This window comes from Carcharhinus amblyrhynchos, chromosome 26, assembly GCF_965287045.1.
Source record: "Carcharhinus amblyrhynchos chromosome 26, sCarAmb.v2.hapA, whole genome shotgun sequence".
Taxonomy (NCBI): Eukaryota; Metazoa; Chordata; class Chondrichthyes; order Carcharhiniformes; family Carcharhinidae; genus Carcharhinus; species Carcharhinus amblyrhynchos.
The window spans coordinates 14,145,595-14,166,571 of record NC_137349.1 but is presented as its reverse complement, the minus strand read 5'-3'; the positions used below and the strand labels follow the sequence as shown (position 1 = coordinate 14,166,571).

Below are 20,977 nucleotides of genomic sequence, written 5' to 3'. Positions count from 1 at the left end.
TGCAATGTGGAAAAGTGTGAGGTTATACACTTTGGAAAGAAGAATGGAGGCATAGATTATTTTCTAAATAGGAAAATGCTTAGGAAATCAGAAACACAAAGGGACTTGGGAGTCATTGTTCAAGATTCTCTTAAAGTTAACGTGCAGGTTCAGTTGGCAATTAGAAAGGCAAATGCTTAGCATTCATGTCGACGGGGCTAGAATACAACAGTAGGGATGTACTTCTGAGGCTGTATAAGGCTCTGGTCAAACCCCATTTGGAGTATTGTGAGCAGTTTTGGGCCCCATATCTAAGGAAGGATGTGCTGGCCTTGGAAAGAGTCCAGAGGAGGTTCATAAGAATGATCCCTGGAATGGAGAGCCTGTCATATGAGGAACAGTTGAAGACTCTGGGATTGTACTCGCTGGAGTTTAGAAGAGGGGATCTTATTGTAACTTACAGGATTCTGCGAGGCCTGGATAGAGTGGACATGGAGAGGATGTTTCCACTAGTGGGAAAACCTAGAAACAGAGGGCACAATCTCAGTCTAAAGAGACGATCCTTTAAAACGGAGATGAGGAGGAATTTCTTCAGCCAGAGAGTGGTGAATCTATGGAACTCTTTGCCGCAGAAGGCTGTGGAGATCAGGTCATTGAGTGTCTTTATGACAGAGATAGATAGGTTCTTGATTAACAAGGAAATCATGGGTTATGAGGAAAAGGCAGGAGAATTGGGATGAGAAAAATATCAGCCATGATTGAATGACGGAGCAGACTCGATGGGCAGAGTGGCCTAATTCTGCTCCTATGTCTTATGGTCTTAATGTAAGCCTATCTTGTGACTAATAAATAAAATTTAACTTTAGTAGGTGCTATAACCCAATTAATAACTGTAAAAGGGGGATTGATTGATGTTTTTCAGGAAAGGTTATGAAAAGATCTGAAGCCAAGGCAGAGGCACGGGATGTTTGGGTATAGAACAGCTGCAGGGCGAGAAATTCATTCAATTGCAAACAGGCTTCAGGAGCTGAAGAAAATCTGTTCCAGCAAATTCCACAATATTTCCACTCTCCCCCAGTGGCTGCCACCATTCCCTGTTGCTGGCTTCAATTTTCTTTCTGCTGTTCTATCCCTTTCTAAACTACCCCACGTCCACAATCTCTCAGCAGCGAGAGGGGGAGCACTCTGCAATCCACAGCTCCGTCTCCCCATTTTGTGTTGCTTTAGTCTGTGCCTTCTGACTAATTGACTCTGTTTATATAAGCAAAGAATTACACAAAGTGGTAAATACTGAACAAGGCTGAACAAGTTTCCAAAGTATTTACCGCACTTGCCAAGATGCAATCATAATTGAGAGCAGAAAACTAAAACGGAAAACATTAGAGGCCAAACCTCGCGAACAGTTAACTCTTCACAGTAACCAGGTTAACCAGATTCCGTGTCAATACAGAAGGCCTGATCCCAGCCTGGATCTCTGCGGAGTGGGGTCGGGGGATATATTCCTGATATTGTTTAACCAATACAGAGTACTTCATGAGTTTGCAGAGGTCTATAAAACAGGAGTTTTATTGGCACATATATTTTTGCTGGCCACATCTTCCTGTGAGACTGTACTCAGTATCAACATCTTAATCCATTGGAATTAGCCCATTAATAACCCAGGTCTGGGCAGAATTCTCCCAAAAAAAATTCCAAGTATTGAGTTCATAGAATCTACAGTGCAGAAGGAGGCCATTTGGCCCATCGAGTCTGCACCAACAACAATCCCACCCAGGCCCTATCCCCGCAACCCCACACATGTACCGTCCAAATCCTCCCCGGCGCTAGGGGCAACTTAGCATGGCCAATACACCTAACCTGCACATCTTTGGACTGTGGGTGGAAACCGGAGTGCCTGGAGGAAACCCATGCAGACACGGGGAGAACATGCAGACTCTACACAGACAGCGACCCAATGCTGGAATTGAACCCGGGTCCCTGGTGCTGTGAGGCAGCCGTGCTAACCATTGTGCCACTGTGCTGCCCATTTCGTGGGAAAATTGGAATAATTCCCTGTTTTCTTCAGTGGGAGTTCAGAGTAGAATCTCCCTCACTCTGTGCACGGCAGAGGTTGCCAGTGAGAATCTCATTCAGTCTCAGTGAGTGGGGTCTATTCGTGTTGGAGAGGCTGAAACCAGCAGGACTCTGCGCATGCACAGTGGCCCCGAACTATCAGTCTCTTAATCACTGGCCAGCCCGGGAACCTCATAGTGCTGCCCCCCAACCCCCTCATGGCCTCCCCCGGTAGTGACAATCCCCCCCACCAGTAGGCAGGCCCCTCTGCACCCCTCCCCCAGCTGACATTTACCCCCCCCCCCCCCCTGCCGGGCAAACCCCCCCAGATGACCAACCCCCCCACAGCCCATCCCGATCACTGGTCTCTGTCCAGTCCCAACCAAATCCCAACGCAGCCCCCAACCCCTCACCAATCATCCCTAGGCCCCAGCACACAAATTCATGGGTGAAGCCATGATCAGGAGGGGGCGAGGCCAGCCCATTGCACTGGGGAGGGAGTGCTGAATCCTACACTGGGGGGGAGAGATGCTGAATCCTGCACTGGGGGGGGGAAGGGTGCTGAATCCTACACTGGGGGGGAGTGCTGAATTCTACACTGGGGGGTGGTGCTGAATCCTGCACTGGGGGTGGTGCTGAATCCTGCACGGGTGAGGGTTGGGGGTGGGGTGTGGACGGGGGGTGCTGAATCCTGCACTGGGGGATCCTACACTGGGGGGGAGAGGTGCTGAATCCTGCATTGAGGGGTGTGCTGAATCCTGCACTGGAGGGGGTGGGAGGGCGCTGAATCCTGTACTGGGGTGAGGGGGGTGGTGACTGCTAAATCCTGCACTGGGGGGGAGGGGGGGGGTGCTGAATCCTGCACTGGGGGGGGTGCTGAATCCTGCACTGGGGGAGGGTGCTGAATCCTGCACTGGGGGGGTGGGGGAGGTGCTGAATCCTGCACTGGGGGAGGTGCTGAATCCTGCACTGGGGGAGGTGCTGAATCCTGCACTGGGGGAGGGTGCTGAATCCTGCACTGGGGGGGTGGGGGGGGTGCTGAATCCTGCACTGGGGGGGTGGGGGGGGTGCTGAATCCTGCAGTGGGGGAGGGTGCTGAATCCTGCACTGGGGGAGGGTGCTGAATCCTGCAGTGGGGGGGTGGGGAGGGTGCTGAATCCTGCACTGGGGGGGTGGGGGGGGGTGCTGAATCCTGCACTGGGGGAGGGTGCTGAATCCTGCAGTGGGGGGGTGGGGAGGGTGCTGAATCCTGCACTGGGGGGGGTGCTGAATCCTGCAGTGGGGGGGAGGTGCTGAATCCTGCACTGGGGGGGCTGCTGAATCCTGCACTGGAGGAGGGTGCTGAATCCTGCACTGGGGGGGTGGGGGGGGGTGCTGAATCCTGCACTGGGGGAGGTGCTGAATCCTGCACTGGGGGAGGGTGCTGAATCCTGCACTGGGGGAGGTGCTGAATCCTGCACTGGGGGGGGGTGCTGAATCCTGCACTGGGGGGGTGCTGAATCCTGCACTGGGGGAGGTGCTGAAACCTGCACTGGGGGAGGTGCTGAATCCTGCACTGGGGGAGGTGCTGAATCCTGCACTGGGGGAGGGTGCTGAATCCTGCACTGGGGGAGGTGCTGAATCCTGCACTGGGGGAGGTGCTGAATCCTGCATTGGGGGAGGTGCTGAATCCTGCACTGGGGGAGGGTGCTGAATCCTGCACTGGGCGGGGGTGCTGAATCCTGCACTGGGGGAGGTGCTGAATCCTGCACTGGGGGTGGTGCTGAATCCTGCATTGGGGGAGGTGCTGAATCCTGCACTGGGGGAGGGTGCTGAATCCTGCACTGGGCGGGGGTGCTGAATCCTGCACTGGGGGAGGTGCTGAATCCTGCATTGGGGGAGGTGCTGAATCCTGCACTGGGGGGGTGCTGAATCCTGCACTGGGGGAGGTGCTGAAACCTGCACTGGGGGAGGTGCTGAATCCTGCACTGGGGGAGGTGCTGAATCCTGCACTGGGGGAGGGTGCTGAATCCTGCACTGGGGGAGGTGCTGAATCCTGCACTGGGGGAGGTGCTGAATCCTGCACTGGGGGAGGTGCTGAATCCTGCACTGGGGGAGGGTGCTGAATCCTGCACTGGGCGGGGGTGCTGAATCCTGCACTGGGGGAGGTGCTGAATCCTGCACTGGGGGAGGTGCTGAATCCTGCATTGGGGGAGGTGCTGAATCCTGCACTGGGGGAGGGTGCTGAATCCTGCACTGGGGGAGGTGCTGAATCCTGCACTGGGGGAGGTGCTGAATCCTGCACTGGGGGAGGGTGCTGAATCCTGCACTGGGGGGGGGGGGGTGCTGAATCCTGCACTGGGGGAGGTGCTGAATCCTGCACTGGGGGAGGTTGCTGAATCCTGCACTGGGGGGGGTGCTGAATCCTGCGATGGTGGTTTGCCTAAGCTAGGTTAGAGTAAAGGATCAGGGCAGCCAATAAGGCTTTACCTGATGAAACTTTTCAAAGTCACCTCAGCCTTTTAGCTCAGATGAAGCATTGGATCGAGCTCAGGACGGGGTGCAATGTCTCATCCTATCAGCTTGGATCGGGGTTTGTTCCTCAGGGGGACTGTGATCAGACTCAATTTGAATTGATTCTTTTGCAAAGATTGAAGGAAGGACAGTTCTGAATTCTGTGTGATGAACCTTCTTTCCTTCTCTTTAATCCTGTTCATTCCCCCCATGTTCTTACCAGGTTAACTAACCACTGTGACAATCTCACAAACCCACCAAACTGGCTTTTCTACTCCAATGAAGATACTCAGGGGGTTTCTGGGTCGCTGAGCAGAGACTGATAGCCAAGTTCCACACACGTGAGGATGACCTCAGTCGGGATCTCGGGTTCATGTTGCACTGTCTGTAACACCCACAACTTGCCTGGACTTGCAAAATCTCACTAACTTTCCTGTCTGGAAACAATACACACCTTTTTAACCTGCGCTTAATGCTCTCTCCACTCACATTGTCTGTACCTTTAAAACTTGATTAGCTGTAAAGACTCGCATTCCAATCATTATTCATGTAAATTGAATTTGTGTCTTTATATGCCCTGTTTGTGATCAGAACTCCCATCCCCCTGATGAAGGAACAGCAGTTCCGAAAGCTAGTGGTGTTTGCTACAAACAAACCTGTTGGACTTTAACCTGGTGTTGTGAGACTTCTTACTGTGTTTATCCCAGTCCAACACCGGCATCTCCACACACAGGGGAGGTCCCAGGGGATTGGAGAATAGCTAATGTTGTTCCTTTGTTTAAAAAGGGTAGCAAGAATAATCCAGATAATTACAGGCCGGTGAGCCTTACGTCAGTGGCAGGGGACTTATTGAGAGGATTCTTCCAGACAGCATTTATTCCCACTTAAAAATAAGTGGGCAGATTGGTGAGAGGCAACATGGTTTTGTGAAGAGGAGATCATGTCTCATGAACTTGATCGAGTTTTTTGAGGAAGTGACGAAGATGATTGATGAGGGTAGGGCAGTGGATGTTGTCCACATTGACTTCAATAATTTCATAGAATCTCCAAAGTGCAGGAGGAGAAAATTGGCCCAGTGAGTCTGCACTGACCAAAATCCCACCCAGGCCTTATTCCCATATCCCCACACATTTACCTGCTAATCCCCCTGTCACTAGGGTCAATTTAGCATGGCCAATCCACCTAACCCGCACATCTTTGGACTATGTGAGGAAGCTGGAGCACCCAGAGGAAACCCATACTAACACAGAGAGAACGTGACACAGACAGTGACCTGAGGCCAGAAGTAAACCTGGGACCCTGGCACTGTGAGGCAGCAGTTCTAACCACTGTGTCACCGTGCCGCCCTTTGACAAGGTCCCTCATGGCAGACTGGTACAGAAGGTGAAGTCGCATGGGATCAGAGGTGAGCTAGCAAGGTAGCTACAGGACTGGCTCAGTCAAAGAAGACAGAGGATAGTAGTGGAAGGGTGTGCTTCTGAATGGAGGGCTGTGATTAATGGTGTTCCTCAGGGAACAATACTGGGACTTTTGCTGTTTGTAATATATATAAATGATTTGGAGGAAAATATAACTGGATTGATTAGTGCGTTTGCTGACGACACAAAGGTTGGTGGATTTGTGGATAGCGATGAGGACCATCAGCGGATACAGCGGAATATAAATCAGTTGGAGGATTGGGCATAGAAATGGCAGACGGAGTTTAATCCAGACAAATGTGAGATAATGCATTTTGGAAGGTCTAATAGAGATAGGAAATATACTGTAAATGGTAGAACCCTTAAAAGTATTGATAGGCAGAGGGATCTGGGTGTACAGGGTCACAGGCTACTGAAAGTGGCAACGCAAGTGGAGAAGGTAGTCAAGTAGGCATACAGCATGCTTGAATAACATTCAGCTCCTTTACTGTTCCCACCAAATTGCTTAACTTCACACTTTCATTTCCGACATTTCAATCCAGGCCTTTTCGGCATTTCTGTTGAATAGTGAACAATTTGCTTTCTGAGTCACAGGCAATCTCTTTCTCTTGCTATTGGAGGTTGTCTGCAGTTTTCCTATCACCAGTTCAACCCCAGGCTCATTCAGATTTTTAATGAGACCTGAAGAGAACTTTCCTCCAACTGCTGTTCAACATCAGAATAAAAAACAAAACTGCCACAGCTGTGTCGGAAGTTCCTCATGTTTTCCTCTGCTCACAAATCAACATTCCATCCAGTAATTTCCACTTGGTTCCCAGATCTCTCCAAGGAAAGGTTCCTCAATATTTTCAATATTATTATCTTCAAAGATAAAACCATAAGACCACAAGACATAAGAGCAGAATTAGGCCACTCGACCCATTGAGTCTGCTCTGCCATTCAATCATTTTTCTCATTCCCATTCTCCTGCCTTTTCCCCATAACCCCTGAACCCCTTATTAATCAAGAACCTATCTATCTCTGTCTTAAAGATACTCAGTGACCTGGCCTCCACAGCCTTCTGCGGCAAAGAGTTCCACAGATTCACCACTCTCTGGCTGAAGAAATTCCTCCTCATCTCTGTTTTAAAGGATCATCCCTTTAGCCTAAGGCTGTGCCCTCTGGTTCTAGTTTTCCCTACTAGTGGAAACATCCTCTGCATGTCCGCTCTACCCAGGCCTCACAGTATCCTGCAAGTTTCAATAAGATCCCCTTTCATCATTCTAAATTCCAGCAAGTACAGACCCAGAGTCTTCAACCGTTCCTCATACGACAAGCTCTTAATTCCAGGATTCATTCTTGTGAATGAAGATCCTCAGGACTGTTTCCAAGGCCAGCACCTCTTTTCTTAGATATGGGCCCAAAACTGCTTACAATTCTCCAAATGAGGTCTGACCAGAGCCTTACACAACCTCAGAAATACATCCCTGTTCTTGTATTCTTGCCCTCTCAACATGAATGCTAACATTGCATTTGCCTTCCTAACTGCCGACTGAACCTGCGCATTAACCTCAAGAGAATCTTGAACAATGACTCCCAAGTCCCTTTGTGCTTCTGATTTCCTCAGCATTTCCCCATTTAGAAAATAGTCTATGCCTCCATTCCTCCTTCCAAAGTGCGTAACCTCACACTTTTCCACATTGTATTCCACCTGCCACTTCTTTGCCCACTCTCCTAACCTGTCCAAGTCCTTCTGCAGCCCCCTGTTTCCTCAATACTACCTGTCCCTCTACATCTCTTTGTATCGTCTACAAACTTAGCAACAGTGCCTTCAGTTCCTTCCTCCAAATCATTAATGTACATTGTGAAAAGTTGTGGCTTTTGCCCAAGCAGGGGTGAAACCTCAGTTCTTTAATAGGTGATGAAATGAGAATCTGCACTAACCATTGGCTTCTCAAGCAACTCATTAAATATTTATTTATTTATTTTTAAATTTCATTCTTGGGACATGGCGTCGCTGGCTGGCCAGCATTTTTTACCCATCCTTAGTTGCCCTTGAGAAGGTGGTGGTGGGCTGCCTTCTTGAATTGCTGCAGTCCACATGCTGTGGGTTGACCCATAATGATGTTAGGGAAGGAATTCCAGGATTTTGACCCAGTGACTGCGAAGGTACGGCCGATATATTTCCAAGTTTTTGATAAGAGAGGGGATTAAGGGTTATGGGGAGAGGGCGGGAATGTGGAACTGAGCCACGACAGATCAGCCATGATCTTATTGAATGGCGGGGCAGGCTCGAAGGGCTGGATGGCCTACTCCTGCTCCTAGTTCTTATGTTCTTATGTTCAAGTCCGGATGGTGAATGGCTTGGAGGGAATCTTGCAGGTGGTGGTATTCCCATTTATCTGCTGCCCTTATCCTTCTAGATGGAAGAGGTTGTGTGTTTGGAAGGTGCTGTCTAAGCAGCCTTGGAGAATTGCTTCAGTGCATCTTGTAGATAGTACACACTGCTGCTACTGAGGGTCAGTGGCGGAGGGAGTAGATGTTCACAGATGTGGTGCCAAACAAGTAGGGCTGCTTTGTCCTGGATGGTGTCAAGTTTCTTCAGTGTTGTTGGAGCCGCACCCATCCAGGCAAGTGGAGAGAATTTAAAACGTTCACTTTCCCAGCCTTGCTCAAGAGGCTTCATGCCATTTCTGTCAACGTCCTGAGTGACAGTGTAAACTTATCCTCTCGAAACCTTTGGGACGGTTTGATGCACTATCCACCCCCACACCTCCCCATGTTGTCCAGTTGGCCACGACACCCTCACCTGGTTCCGTTTTTATCCGATTACAGAGACTCACCTGCAAAGAGTTCTCTTCCTGTCCCCCCCCCCCACCCCACTGTGACCCCCAGGATCAACCTTTGTCCCCCTCCCATTTCCCACCTGCTCGCTGCCCCTTGGTGACACTGTCTGTAAACACAGTATCTGACTGCACGCATCACTGACCGCTGCCCCTCTGGCCCACCCCCAGATCTCCCCCCACCCGCTCGCCCTCTGCCTGCTCTCTCGCCGCTCACTCTCCCCCTGCCCACTCCCCCCGCCCCCTCTCCCCGTCCACTCTCCCCCGCCGCCCTTCCCCCACCCGCTACTATCCCCCCAATCCCTCCCTGCCCGCTCTCCCCCACACCCACTCTCCCCCTGAGTTGTTTCCCAAAGACTTTTGCTTGATTGATTTTCTCTAAATGCACCCTGAGGTTAAGCAGCGTTTCCCCATTGGTGGCACGGTGGTTCGCACTGCTGCCTCACAGCGCCAGGGGCTCGATTCCGGCCTCGGGTCGTTGCCTGTGTGCAGTTTGCACATTCTCCCCGTGTCTGTGTGGGTTTACTCCGGGCACTCCAGTTTCCCCCCACATTCCAAAGATGTGCAGGTTAGGTGCTCCTTCATGTCTGAGGAATTAGCAAGGTAAATGTGTAGGGTCACGGGGATAGGGCCTGGGTGGGATTGTGGCTGGTACAGACTCAATGGGCCGAATGGCCTCTTTCTGGATTCTCTGGTTTCTAACAAAGATGTGCTTCCTCACGCTGATGAGGTCATTGTGGCAGGGAGGGGGAGATGAGTGTGCTGGGAGTGTTAATGTGCGTGTAAGGAGGACAGTGTGACATACTGCACAGATGTACCAGTGTCTGTAAACAGTGGGCGTTTGCTCTACTCGATCCCCAGGGAGACTCAGGGAGCTGCAGAGCGGGAGGAAAAGGTTACGTTTCCAGTTGGTGTTTTTTTCTGTAGAGATTCTCTCGAAACAATCTCCTCTGGGATATTCGGGCGTGCGTGTGGGGTTTTTACTGGTCGCTGTTCCCACCGGGATTCTGCCTGTTCCAGTTTTTGTGATGAGGTAAAGATTGAAGCAGAATGTGAGAGAGGGAGGGTGCAACAGCCCAACTCTCACCCACTCAGAAACTCACTCTTGGGAAACGTAAACAGTCAGCCCACCCTCGAAAACATTCGATCAAAGCAAATTACTGCGGATGCTGGAATCTGAAACCAAAAGAGAAAATGCTGGAAAATCTCAGCAGGTCTGGCAGCATCTGTAAGGGGAGAAAAGAGCTGACGTTTCGAGTCCAGGTGACTCTTTGTCAAAGCTAAAAGGCAGAGAAAGTGGGAGATATTTATACTGCAGGGAATGAAAGATAAGTCAAAGCCACAGAAACCAGGGGAAAGGCTGCTAATGGCAGCCCACAGAGAGGGTAAAGGGTGTGAATGGCCAAACGGCAGAGAAGCTGTAAGCAGTAACAGATGGAGATGTTGTGTGGGGCAGGGGGTGAGACGGTGGTAATGGGACAGAGGTAGAATGTAGAAAAGGGAAAGCGGGGGGGAGAAAAGGTACGGAAAGGGGGGGATAAAGTAGGGGGAAAGAGTGGGGGGAGAAAAATGAAGAAAGACAATAAAGAAATATAAGGTAGAGAACAGTAAAAAATTAAATAAAATAGAATGAAAACGAAGGGGTGGAGGTGGGGTCGAGCAAATCATCTGAAGTTGTTGAACTCGATGTTGAGAGCGGAAGGCTGTAAAGTGCTGAGCCGGAAGATGAGACGCTGTTTCTCCAGTTTGTGTTGAGCTTCGCTGGAACATTGCAGCAGGCCAAGGGCAGATATGTGGGGGCATGGGATCGTGTGTTAAAATGGTGAACAACCCGAAGGTCAGGGTCTTTGGGCTCGCAAATGTTCACTGCCTCACACCAGTTCACAATGATCAGCCAATGAGTAACCAGCCTGGTACTGAGCGTGTGCTGAGCGCACCTGCCTCATCCGAACATTGTGAAGGCCCTCATGGCTCTCCTCCCCACCCTCCTCTCCATCATTGCCCTCCCTATCTGAGGAAATGTGCCAACTCCTCCACCTCCTCTTAAGGCAGAGCTTCACTCCGCTGCAGAGAACAGCAAGTAGCCAGGATGCGTGCTACTTGTACTACACTCTCCAGCAGAGCGGGCCAGACCAGAACCTCACTCTCAGTACCCCAGTGGTCTGCTCCACCAGAGTGTGACTTGCAAAATGAGCCTCACTGTACCTTATATCAGCCGCATTCTGTGATCTCCACACTGGCATCATCAGCCACCTCCTCAGGAGTACCACTTATCCTCAAGGAGCCAACCTCAGCTCCTAGAGTGGCAGGAGCTTGGGTTCGATTCCCGGCTTGGGTCATTGTTTGTGTGGGGTCTGCACATTCTCCCTGTGTCTGTGTGGGTTTCCTCCGGGTGCTCCAGTTTCCTCCCACAGTCCGAGAGACGTGCTGGTTAGCTGCATTGGCCATGCTAAATTCTCCCTCAGTGTAATCCGAACAGGTGCCGGAGTGTGGCGACTAGGGGATTTTCACAGTAACTTCATTGCAGTGTTAATGTAAGCCTCCTTGTGACACTAATAAATAAAGTTTAAATCCCACAGTCGCTGTGGACCCTAAATCATGGCAGGGATCTGAAATTAGTTGAGGATGTGGGAGTTGGGTACACCCCAGGAATCAAGAACATATCTGCTTTTGGCGCCATTGCAGACCAACTGGACATTCAGCAAGTAAAGCGCAGCTGGCATGGTTGACCGCCTGTAGCCACAGAGCTCTGAATGCTGGGTGAGTGCAGTCGATGGCACCCTGCACCTGTGGAAAACCAGAGATCTGCATCAATTCCACCAGTCTGGCCTCTTGACTTACCTGATCCAGGTCAAAGTTAACAAGGTCATGTGCCCTCATAAAGATTTCACATGCGACCTCCTGGATGAACTTTTGCAAAGGCTTGTGGGATGCCATGGAGGTCACCTGTGGAGCCTTGGAAGGAGCCAGTGGTGTAAAGCTGAGCACCATGGTCACCGGCAGTGAATCCTTGCCATGGGACTAAATTCTCCATCATGTGACTGACGTGTCCTTCTAGTTCCCTGGACATGTACAGTGTGTAAATCCTGGCTCCCTGAGCCTCATCCTCTGTGTCTGGAAGATGCCTGCTGCCCCTGACGCTTGAACGTTCTGCTCCTGCCTTTGGCAAGCCGAATGTCACTGTCTCCATCTTCTCTCCAGTCTATTAACAACGAGGGTGGCAGTGAGATCACTGGACTCCATCTCCCTGATGGAAGTGTTTCACGAGTATGATGACCGACCAAATCCCCACCACCACATATCACATAACCAGATGGCAACAACTTTGGACCCTCAAATGGATCCTGACTTCTCAGCTCAGACACGTCCTGATCTGCACCTTGCTTGGAGCATGAGGGACACTTGGCAATGTGAACTTCAACATAAAGCAAGGAGAGCTTGCCTCGGTCAGTGGCCACTTTTCAAGCTTGCCCACTCGCCCAATATCGCTATCAAATCATTGGGTTTAATCTCTCTGCCCAAGGCGTTAAATATAGAGCAGTGATAATTGGCTCTCTCACACATCGGTGCTGCTCGAGTGGGCAAAATTGCTTGACAAATTAATTCATTTTCCATTTGCCTGGTTATCACCCTCGCCCACCTTGCATCCAACCTTTACCCCGAGCCCCGGCCCTTTCACCTGTGCTGTTGCCCCTCCCCCGGGGTTCTCTTGCCTCCCCTCTCCCCTGCGCTGTTGCCCATGACAAGGCAGCCATGAAGACTGCTGCTATGGAGACGAGTCTGTGACCACCCAACCCCTGTTCCTGGAATCCCAAGCCTTGCATTGGGATCCTCGGCAGTGCTGTGCTGAGCTGTGTCACTCACCGCTGAGCTCCCATCAAAGTTCAGGTCCCCAGGAGCAGGTTTTAAAACCAGTCGTGAATTGGAGCATTCCGAAATTAGAGCCACGGTGGATTTAAATTTGACGCGAGGATCTGTGCCGGTGTGTGACCACAATAATGAGATGCAAATTTATTCAAATGATATTCCCAATAGAGGGACACAGGGCACGCTATTGTTTGTCTAGAGGAACCCAGAAGAAGATTAAACAGGAAAAGAACATGTGTGATAGTCACAAAAATCTCAACACTGCAGATAGTCCAGAGGCCGATAGTAAATACAGGAAATCAGAGAGAGGGCATGAAAATATATTAGAAAGCAAGATTAATGAAAACCCAAAGGATGTTTTACTGGTATATAATGAACACAAGGATAGTTAAGGTAAAAGTGCAATCTATAATTAACAATAGGCAGCATGGCTTTATGTGGAGGAGGTCATGCTTTTGACAGACAAGGGAATTAAGGGTTATGGGGAGAAAGCGGGAAAGTGGAACTGATCCACTTCAAATCAGCCATGATCTTATTGAATGGTGGGGCAGGCTTGAAGGGCTAGATGGCCTACTCCTGCTCCTATTTCTTATGTTCTTATGTTCTTACGTCTCACAAACTTTATTGCATTTTTTGAGGCAGTGACAAAGAGGATTGATGAGGGCAGGGCAGTGGATGTTGTCTACATGGACTTTAGCAAGGTCTTTGACCTTTATGGCAGGCGGGTGCAGAAGGTGAAGTCACATGGGATCCATGGTGAGCTGGTAAAATGGATACAGAACTGGCTTGGTCATAGAAGTGGGGATGCCAGCTTTGGACTGGGGTAAACACAGTAAGAAGTCTCCCAACTCCAGGTTAAAGTCCAACACGTGGCTTTTGCTGCCAAATAAAGCTGTTGGACTTTAACCTGGTGTTGTGAGACTTCTTACTTGGTCATAGAAGACAGAGCGTACTGATGGAAGGGTGTTTATCTGACTGGAGATCAGTGATCAGTGGTGTTCCACAGGGATCAGTGCTGGGGCTCCTGTTGTTCGTAATATGTATAAATGATTTGGAGGAGAATGTAGGGTGGTCTGATTAATAAGTTTGTGGATGACACAAAGATTGAAAGGGGTATGGATAGTGAAGAGGATTGCCAGAGGATGAGATGGGATATTGATAAGCTGGAGACTTGGGCGGAGAAATGGCAGATGGAATTTAATCTGGACAAATGCGAGGGGATGCATTTTGGAAGATCTAATGCAAGAGGGAACTATACAGTAAATGGCAGAACCCTTAGAAGCATTAACATACAGAGGGATCTGGGCGTACAGGTCCACAGTTTCTTGAAAGTGGCAGTACAAGTTGATAAGGTGGTCAGGAAGGCGTAAGGCATGCTTGCCTTCATCAGTCAGGACAGAGAGTATAAAAATTGGCAAGTCATGTTGCAACTGTATAGAACTTTAGTTAGGCCACATGTGGAATATTGTGCACAGTTCTGGTTACCACAATACCAGAAGGATGTGGAGGCTTTGGAAAGGGTTCAGGAGAGGTTTACTAGGATGTTGCCTGGCTTGGAGAGTATCTCTCCTGGTTTGGAGAGATTGGAGAAACTTGGTTTGTTTTCATTTGAATGTTGGAGGCTGAGGCTTGATAGAAGCTCAAAATAATCGTAATGAGAGAGAGGAAGTGTTCGAGGGAGTGGGAATCCCTGAGGGTGGATCAGTCTCTGGGGCCGGATGGATTGCTCGCTCGGATGTTAAAGGGGGTCAAGGAGGAAACAGCAGATGCTCTGAGGATCATTTTCCAATCTCCACTGGACACAGGGGAGGTGCCAGAGGGCTAGAGGAATGCAAATGTGGTTCAGTTGTTAAAAAGGTGCGAAGGAATTGCCAAACAATTAACAGGCCAGTTAGTCTAGTATCAGTTGTTCGGATCAATCCTGAGAGATTGGATAAACTGTCACTTAGAAAGACAGGGACTAGTCAGGAATGGTCAGTACGGCTTTGTTAAGGGAAAGTCAGACTGTACAAGTTTGATTGAATCCTTTGGGGAAGTGACAGGAAGGATTGATGAGGGCAGTGCAGTGGAAGTTGTCTACATGGATTTTAATCTGGTATTTGACAAGGTCCCACATGGCAGACTGGTCGGTAAAGGAAAAGCCCGTGGGACGTAGGGTAATGTAGCAAATTGGATCCAAAGTTGGCGCAGTAACAGGGAACAAAGGGTAACAGTCGATGGCGCCCTTGCGAATGGAAAGCTGTTTCAAGCAGCCTTCCACAGGGCTCGGTGTGGGGCCCTGCTCTTTGTTTCATATATTAACGATTTGGATATGAACATGGGGTGGCACAATTGGGAAATTTGCGGACAAGATTAAAATTGGCCGAGTGGTGAACAGTGTAGAGGAGAGCTGTAAGCTCCAAATAATGATATCGATTGGTGGATGGAGTGGCAGGAAAGTGGCAGATGGAGAACAGTTCTGATCAGTATGAGGTGATGTATTTAGGGAGGTTAAACATTTACAGGGAATACACAATAACTGGGAGTGTACTGAGAGGGGGTCGATACAGTGAGAGTTCTTGGTGAACACAGGCAGCGGTTCAACTAGACAAGATTATAAAGAAGGCAGGTGAAATGCTCTCCTTCACTGGCAGAGATATAGAATATAAAAGTAAAGATATAATGTTGGAATTGTATAAAACACTGGTGAGGCCATAACTGGAGTATTGTGTACAGCTCTGGTCACCATATTACAGGAAGGATGTACTTGCTCTGGAGAGAGTGCAAAGGAGATTTACAAGGAAGTTGCCAGCATTGGAGAATTGTAGCTATGGGGAGAGATTGGAGAGGTTGGGGCTGTTTTCCTCGGAAAGCAAAAGCTGTGGGGTGACACGCTTGAAGTACACAGAATTGTGAGGGGTAGGGAGGGAGTAGACAGGAAGAACCTGTTCCTCTTGGCAGAGAGTTCAAAATCCAGGGTCATGGATTTAAGCTGTGTGGCAGTAGGTGTAGTCGGCACATGAGGAAGAAATAGTTTTTAAAAAGAGGGTGGTGGGTGTCTGGAATTCACTGCCCGGGTTGATGGTGGAGACAGAGACTCTAAACTCCTTTAAAAAGCACCTGGATCTGCACCTTCAGTGCTGTAAGCTACAGGGCTATGGGCTATGGGTGCAGGAAGGTGGGATTAGAAAGGACACCTGGCTGTCTTTGGGTTATGATGTGGGTATGCCGGCGTTGGACTGGCGTAAACACAGTAAAAAGTCTGACAACACCAGGTTTTAGTCCAACCTATTTATTTGATAATATACTCGCAAGCTTTCGGGTTAGCCCCTTCGTCAGGTGAATGGAGAGTTCTGGCCTCGAGGCCAGAACTCTCCATTCACCTGACGAAGGGGCTAACCCGAAAGCTTGCGAGTATATTATCAAATAAATAGGTTGGACTAAAACCTGGTGTTGTCAGACTTTTTACTGTGTCTTTGGGTTGGCATTTACAAGACGGCTGAAAGGCCTCCTAGTCTGCTATAACTTTGCTATGGTTCTGTGGAATAATCCCATCCTTCATTTACACCTTGGGGAAAAACCCCTGCACCTTCTCATGGGATTTTCCAATCTCACACCAATCAGGCATGAGATTCCTACTTTGTTCCCGATCCTTTCCCCAAATCCCTACTCGATTTCTTCTTCTAGTATTTATCCAATTGCTTTTTAAATCCCAACACCCTATCCAGCGGAATGTCCCCAGTCCTCATTATTCATTGGAACAAAAGGTTCATTGTAACTCTGAGAGCAACTCCTCTGCCTCTCCCTCTCTGTTTTTCTCTCTCTTTCTCTCTGTCTCTCTCTTTCTCTCGTTCTGTCTCTCTCTCTGTCTATCCCTCTAACTGTCTGTCCCTCTGTCCCTGTCTCTCTCTCTCTGTCTCTCTCTCTCTCTGTTTCTCTATCTATCTGTCTGTCTGTCTCTTTCCATTTCTCTCGCTGTCTCACTGTCTCTCTCTGTCTCTCTCTCTGTCTCCCTCTCTCTCTCTGTCTCTCTATGTTTCTCTTGCTCTGTTGCGCTCTCTATCTTTCTCTGTCTGTCTGTCTGTCTCTCTCTCTGTCTCTCTCTCTGTTTTTTCTCTCTCTCTCTGCCTCTCTCTGTCTCTCTTTGTTTTTCTCTCTCTGTTTCTCTCTGTTTTTCTCTCTCTCTTTCTCTCTCTTTGTCTCTGTCTCTCTCTCTCTCTCTCTTTGTCTGTCTGTCTGTCAATCTGTCTCTCTCTGTTAAATGTTGAGTTTTATAGCCTCATTCCCATTTGAGCAGGAATGTCTCAGATAAGGCACTGAATGGATGTCTGGTTAGGTGAATTTAAAAGTTTTAAAGTTTATTTATTAGGCGCAAGGAGGCTTACATTAACACTGCAATGAAGTTACTGTGAAAATACCCCAGTTTCCACACTCTGGTGCCCGCTCGGGTACACCGAGAGAAAATTGAGCACCCTAACCAGCACATCTTTCAGACTGTAGGAGGAAACCCACGCAGACACGGGGAGAACATGCAGACTCCACACAGACAGTGACTCCTACTGGGAATCAAATTTGGGTCCCTGGCGCTGTGAGACAGCAGTGCTAGCCATTGTGCAAAAGAATCAGTAATTACCATATGGGCGACAGTGGTTGGGGGGGAGGGGGGGGTGTTATAAACCTGCTGCTTGACCCCAGACTGGGGTCATAGGTCACTGTGAGCTGAGGGTGTGCCTGTGACACACAATGACAGGAAACCGAACAACTAAAACATCCAGAGTGAAAGCTGGAGTCTGACTGACTCGCGTGAGGGTGGCTTTTGCTGCTGGAAGGTGAGGTTGACTTAAACCCTGAGGATTTTTGGGTCCAAGTAGTTTCTTTCTACCACAAATTTTGTGGTCGAGTGTCTCGCATTTGGGGACGTCGCAGGCGTCAGCACACCTGAAGTGCAAAGGGCTAGCCTCGTCCTAGGCGAACCACTGCTCGATCGTGGTTTCACCCCTGCAGCAGGACAACTTATATATGGTGATTGACAGCACGCTGCCTGAATTCCTCATTGGTCGGTGGGGGGAGTCTATTTTAAACATATTGATGCTTCAATAGGGAGAGGGGGTGTGGCCAGTGTTAATGAGGATTCCCGTCCAGAGGGGGGAGGATACCACAAAGGTTTGGAAAGATAACAAGGGGCAAAACCTGTGGAACCGGCATCTCCCCAGTGTGACAGCTCACAACAACAGAGACGCTGATATCAGAACGAGTGAGAAAACAGTTATACATAGAACATAAATATATATAGAAACTAGTTATATATCAATTATAAATAGTTATATATCAGCGCGACCTTTGAAACCTCATCATTTTCTGAAGAAAACAAGGTTTAAGAGGTAAACCTTTCTTTGTGCTCAGCTTAAACACAAGTTCAGCAATTAAACTCTCCCCAATGGGCCTCTGCCACAATTAATAGGATTTGTTCCAAGCCCCAGGCCTGCTGTCTAATTAAGAAAAATGTAAAAATAAAAATGACACACAGACTTTCCAACAACACCAACCCAACAATATTGTGGCTGTCAGCCCCTGCTGAATATTGCGGCTATGATGTGGAGTTGCCGGCGTTGGACTGGGGTAAACACACTAAGAAGTCTCTCAACACCAGGTTAAAGTCCAACAGGTTTATTTGGTAGCAAACGCCACCAGCTCTAGGAGAGCTGTCCCTTCATCAGGGGAGTGGGACAAGGCAATATAAAGACACAAACTCAATTTACAAAATAATGGTTGGAATGTGAGTCTTGAGAGGTTAGACTTGATTACCTGTAAAGACTCGCATTCCAACCAATATCTTATAAATTGAGTTTGTGTCTTTATATTGCCCTGTCTGTAAACACAACTCCCACTCTCCTGATGAAGGGACAGCTCTCCGAGAGCTAGTAGATTGTGTTACCAAATAATCCTGCTGGACTTTAACCTGGTGTTGTGAGACTTGTTACAATCCTGTGCCTGTCAGCCCCTCCTGAATTTCTCGCTTTCCATTCCCTGGTCAGGTTGTTTTTCCTTTGAGCTGAGCTGATTGGAGCTCTCGTATTTCCATTCTCTGTTTATCATGTGACCCAGGGGAGGATGCAATTCACATTCAGCCCGGTGCCATCACATCGGACCACATGCCGGAACATTCCGTGAACATACGCCAGACCACCCTGTGAACACACGCTAGATCACTCCATGACCACACGCCAGGTCACTCCGTGCCCACATACCAGACCACTCCATGAATACACACCAGACATGTCAATGTTGACACAGACTCTGTCCACTGCATGACCACACACCAGATGTGTCAATGTTGACACGGACCATGTCCACTCCGTGAACACACACCAGATGTGTCAATGTTGACACGGACCCTGTCCACTGTGTGAACACACACCAGACATGTCAATGTTGACACGGACCCCGTCCACTGTGTGAACACACAAGTAGACGTGTCAATGTTGACATGGACCCTGTCCACTCCGTGAACACACACCAGACGTGTCAATGTTGGCATGGACCCTGTCCACTCTGTGAACACACACCAGACGTGTCAATGTTGGCATGGACCCTGTCCACTCTGTGAACACACACCAGACGTGTCAATGTTGGCATGGACCCTGTCCACTCTGTGAACACACACCAGACGTGTCAATGTTGACATGGACCCTGTCCACTCCATGAACACACACCAGACGTGTCAATGTTGGCATGGACCCTGTCCGCACCCAGAGACCTGAGAAATTTTCCAGAATCATCAATCTGGGATGTGAGCCCTCTCCAGCACTGGGTGGTTGGGGAAGGATAATGGAGTGGGCTTTTGGAGGGAGAAAGTCTTCTGGCTGGACAGTGACACTCCCCTTCTTTGAAGACACATTTGCAAAACTTTATTAACAATAATTAACCATGTACGTATCCTCAATAGCTGTGGACAGAACTGATTGTGACCAATCTCTCGACTGGACATTTTTTGGGTCAAGTTCCTTCCTACCTCACCGTGTTGCTGGTTCTCCCCTCAGTCTCATGTTAACTCAGCTGGTACCAGATCCTAGATAACACTGTGGAGATCCAGCTTCCTTTTTCTATGGGGGGAGAGGGGGGTGGTGTTCAGTGATTGTTGGTCTCTTCAATGTGAATAGGATGGTCCCCGCCGCAGATAATGGTGTAAAGCCCGAATCGCAGCATGACGGAGGATGGGCCTGGAAGATTTGGTGTGTTTTTCCCTGGCCTCCGCAGCGGGAAACACTCCATGTTCTGTCCCTCACCTCGGGTTCAGTCCCTGTGTCTCGCTATCCTAGATTTCCGTGAGGAAGTCTGTCGGTTCATTTGTCATTTGTTGTGAGAAGTTGTTGAGTTTGTTGTTGTCTGAATTAATTCAGGAATAACAATCTCAATCCTCTGCTGCCTCACAGCGCCAGGGACGCGGGTTCGATTCCCAGCTTGGGTCACCGTCTGTGTGGAGTTTGCATGTTCTCCTCGTGTCTGCCTGGGTTTCCTCTGGGTGCTCCGGTTTCCTCCCACAGTCCAAAGGTGTGCAGATTAGCTGGATTGGCCGTGCTAAATTGCCCCTTAGTGTCAGGGCGACTAGCTAGGGTAAATACATGGGATTACAGGGATGGGGTCTGGGTGGGATTGTGGTCAGTGCGGACTCGATGGGCCGAATGGGATTCTATGATTCCAAAAGAAAGAGGCAAAATAGTGGGGATCAGAAAGGGGATTAATAACAGGCTGTGAGCACCCAGAATAACATAGATATTGGCAGTGAGACTGAGAATCCATTCACAGCAAACCACTCCTTCATTTGCCTGAAGCAGAGTATTTATTAAAATGAGCTGCAGCCCGAGTGTGTTTATCATTCTGGACAGCAAGAGGAAAAAGCAGAAAATCCTATTCGAAACAAAACCTCTTCAAACACTGAAGAAGGGCAAGATTTTTCACTTCCACAGTCTTTCTCACAGCCTCAGAACATCTCACAGAGAGTGCAGGAGGCCCCTCCGATCTGTTGACCCATTCCATTAGCTGCAGTTTAATCTGTAACTCCATCCACCTGTCTTATTAACTTTTAATTCCACCCCCCGCCGCCATCCTAAGGGAAAGTGAATGAAACTGGCCGTGTGTGAGTCAGTATCGTGCTGCAGGGTGGGAACGGTCTAAACAGGGAGACACGCAGCTGAAATGGTGGCTTTTGAGGCGACTCCAGGTTCTAAGAACATTTAGTTTGTTGTGTGGAATCGCCCAGGAATCCTGTCCAAGTGGAAATCCGTGACTCAAAGCAGAGACCACCCCATCCCCATCTCACCCCTGCCCACTCCCCCCACCCCGACCGGGTAACAGTCAGAGGATTCC

General features: G+C 49.2%; 1 protein-coding gene across 2 annotated transcripts in view; it reads left to right on the top strand.

Annotated features, from left to right (window-relative positions):
* LOC145358534 (protein S100-A1-like) overlaps nt 1–20,977 on the top strand; it is a 93,201-nt gene that overhangs the window by 59,705 nt on the left and 12,519 nt on the right. Inside the window, exon 1 of one of the 2 annotated variants that reach the window (XM_080212671.1) lies at nt 16,825–16,946. The exons of the other annotated variant lie outside the window; for it this stretch is intronic. Coding sequence (XP_080068797.1) covers nt 16,931–16,946 — 16 coding nt within the window. The 5' untranslated portion in view covers nt 16,825–16,930. Of the gene's footprint in view, nt 1–16,824; nt 16,947–20,977 lie in introns of those variants that run through there. 2 annotated transcript variants of the gene reach the window in all.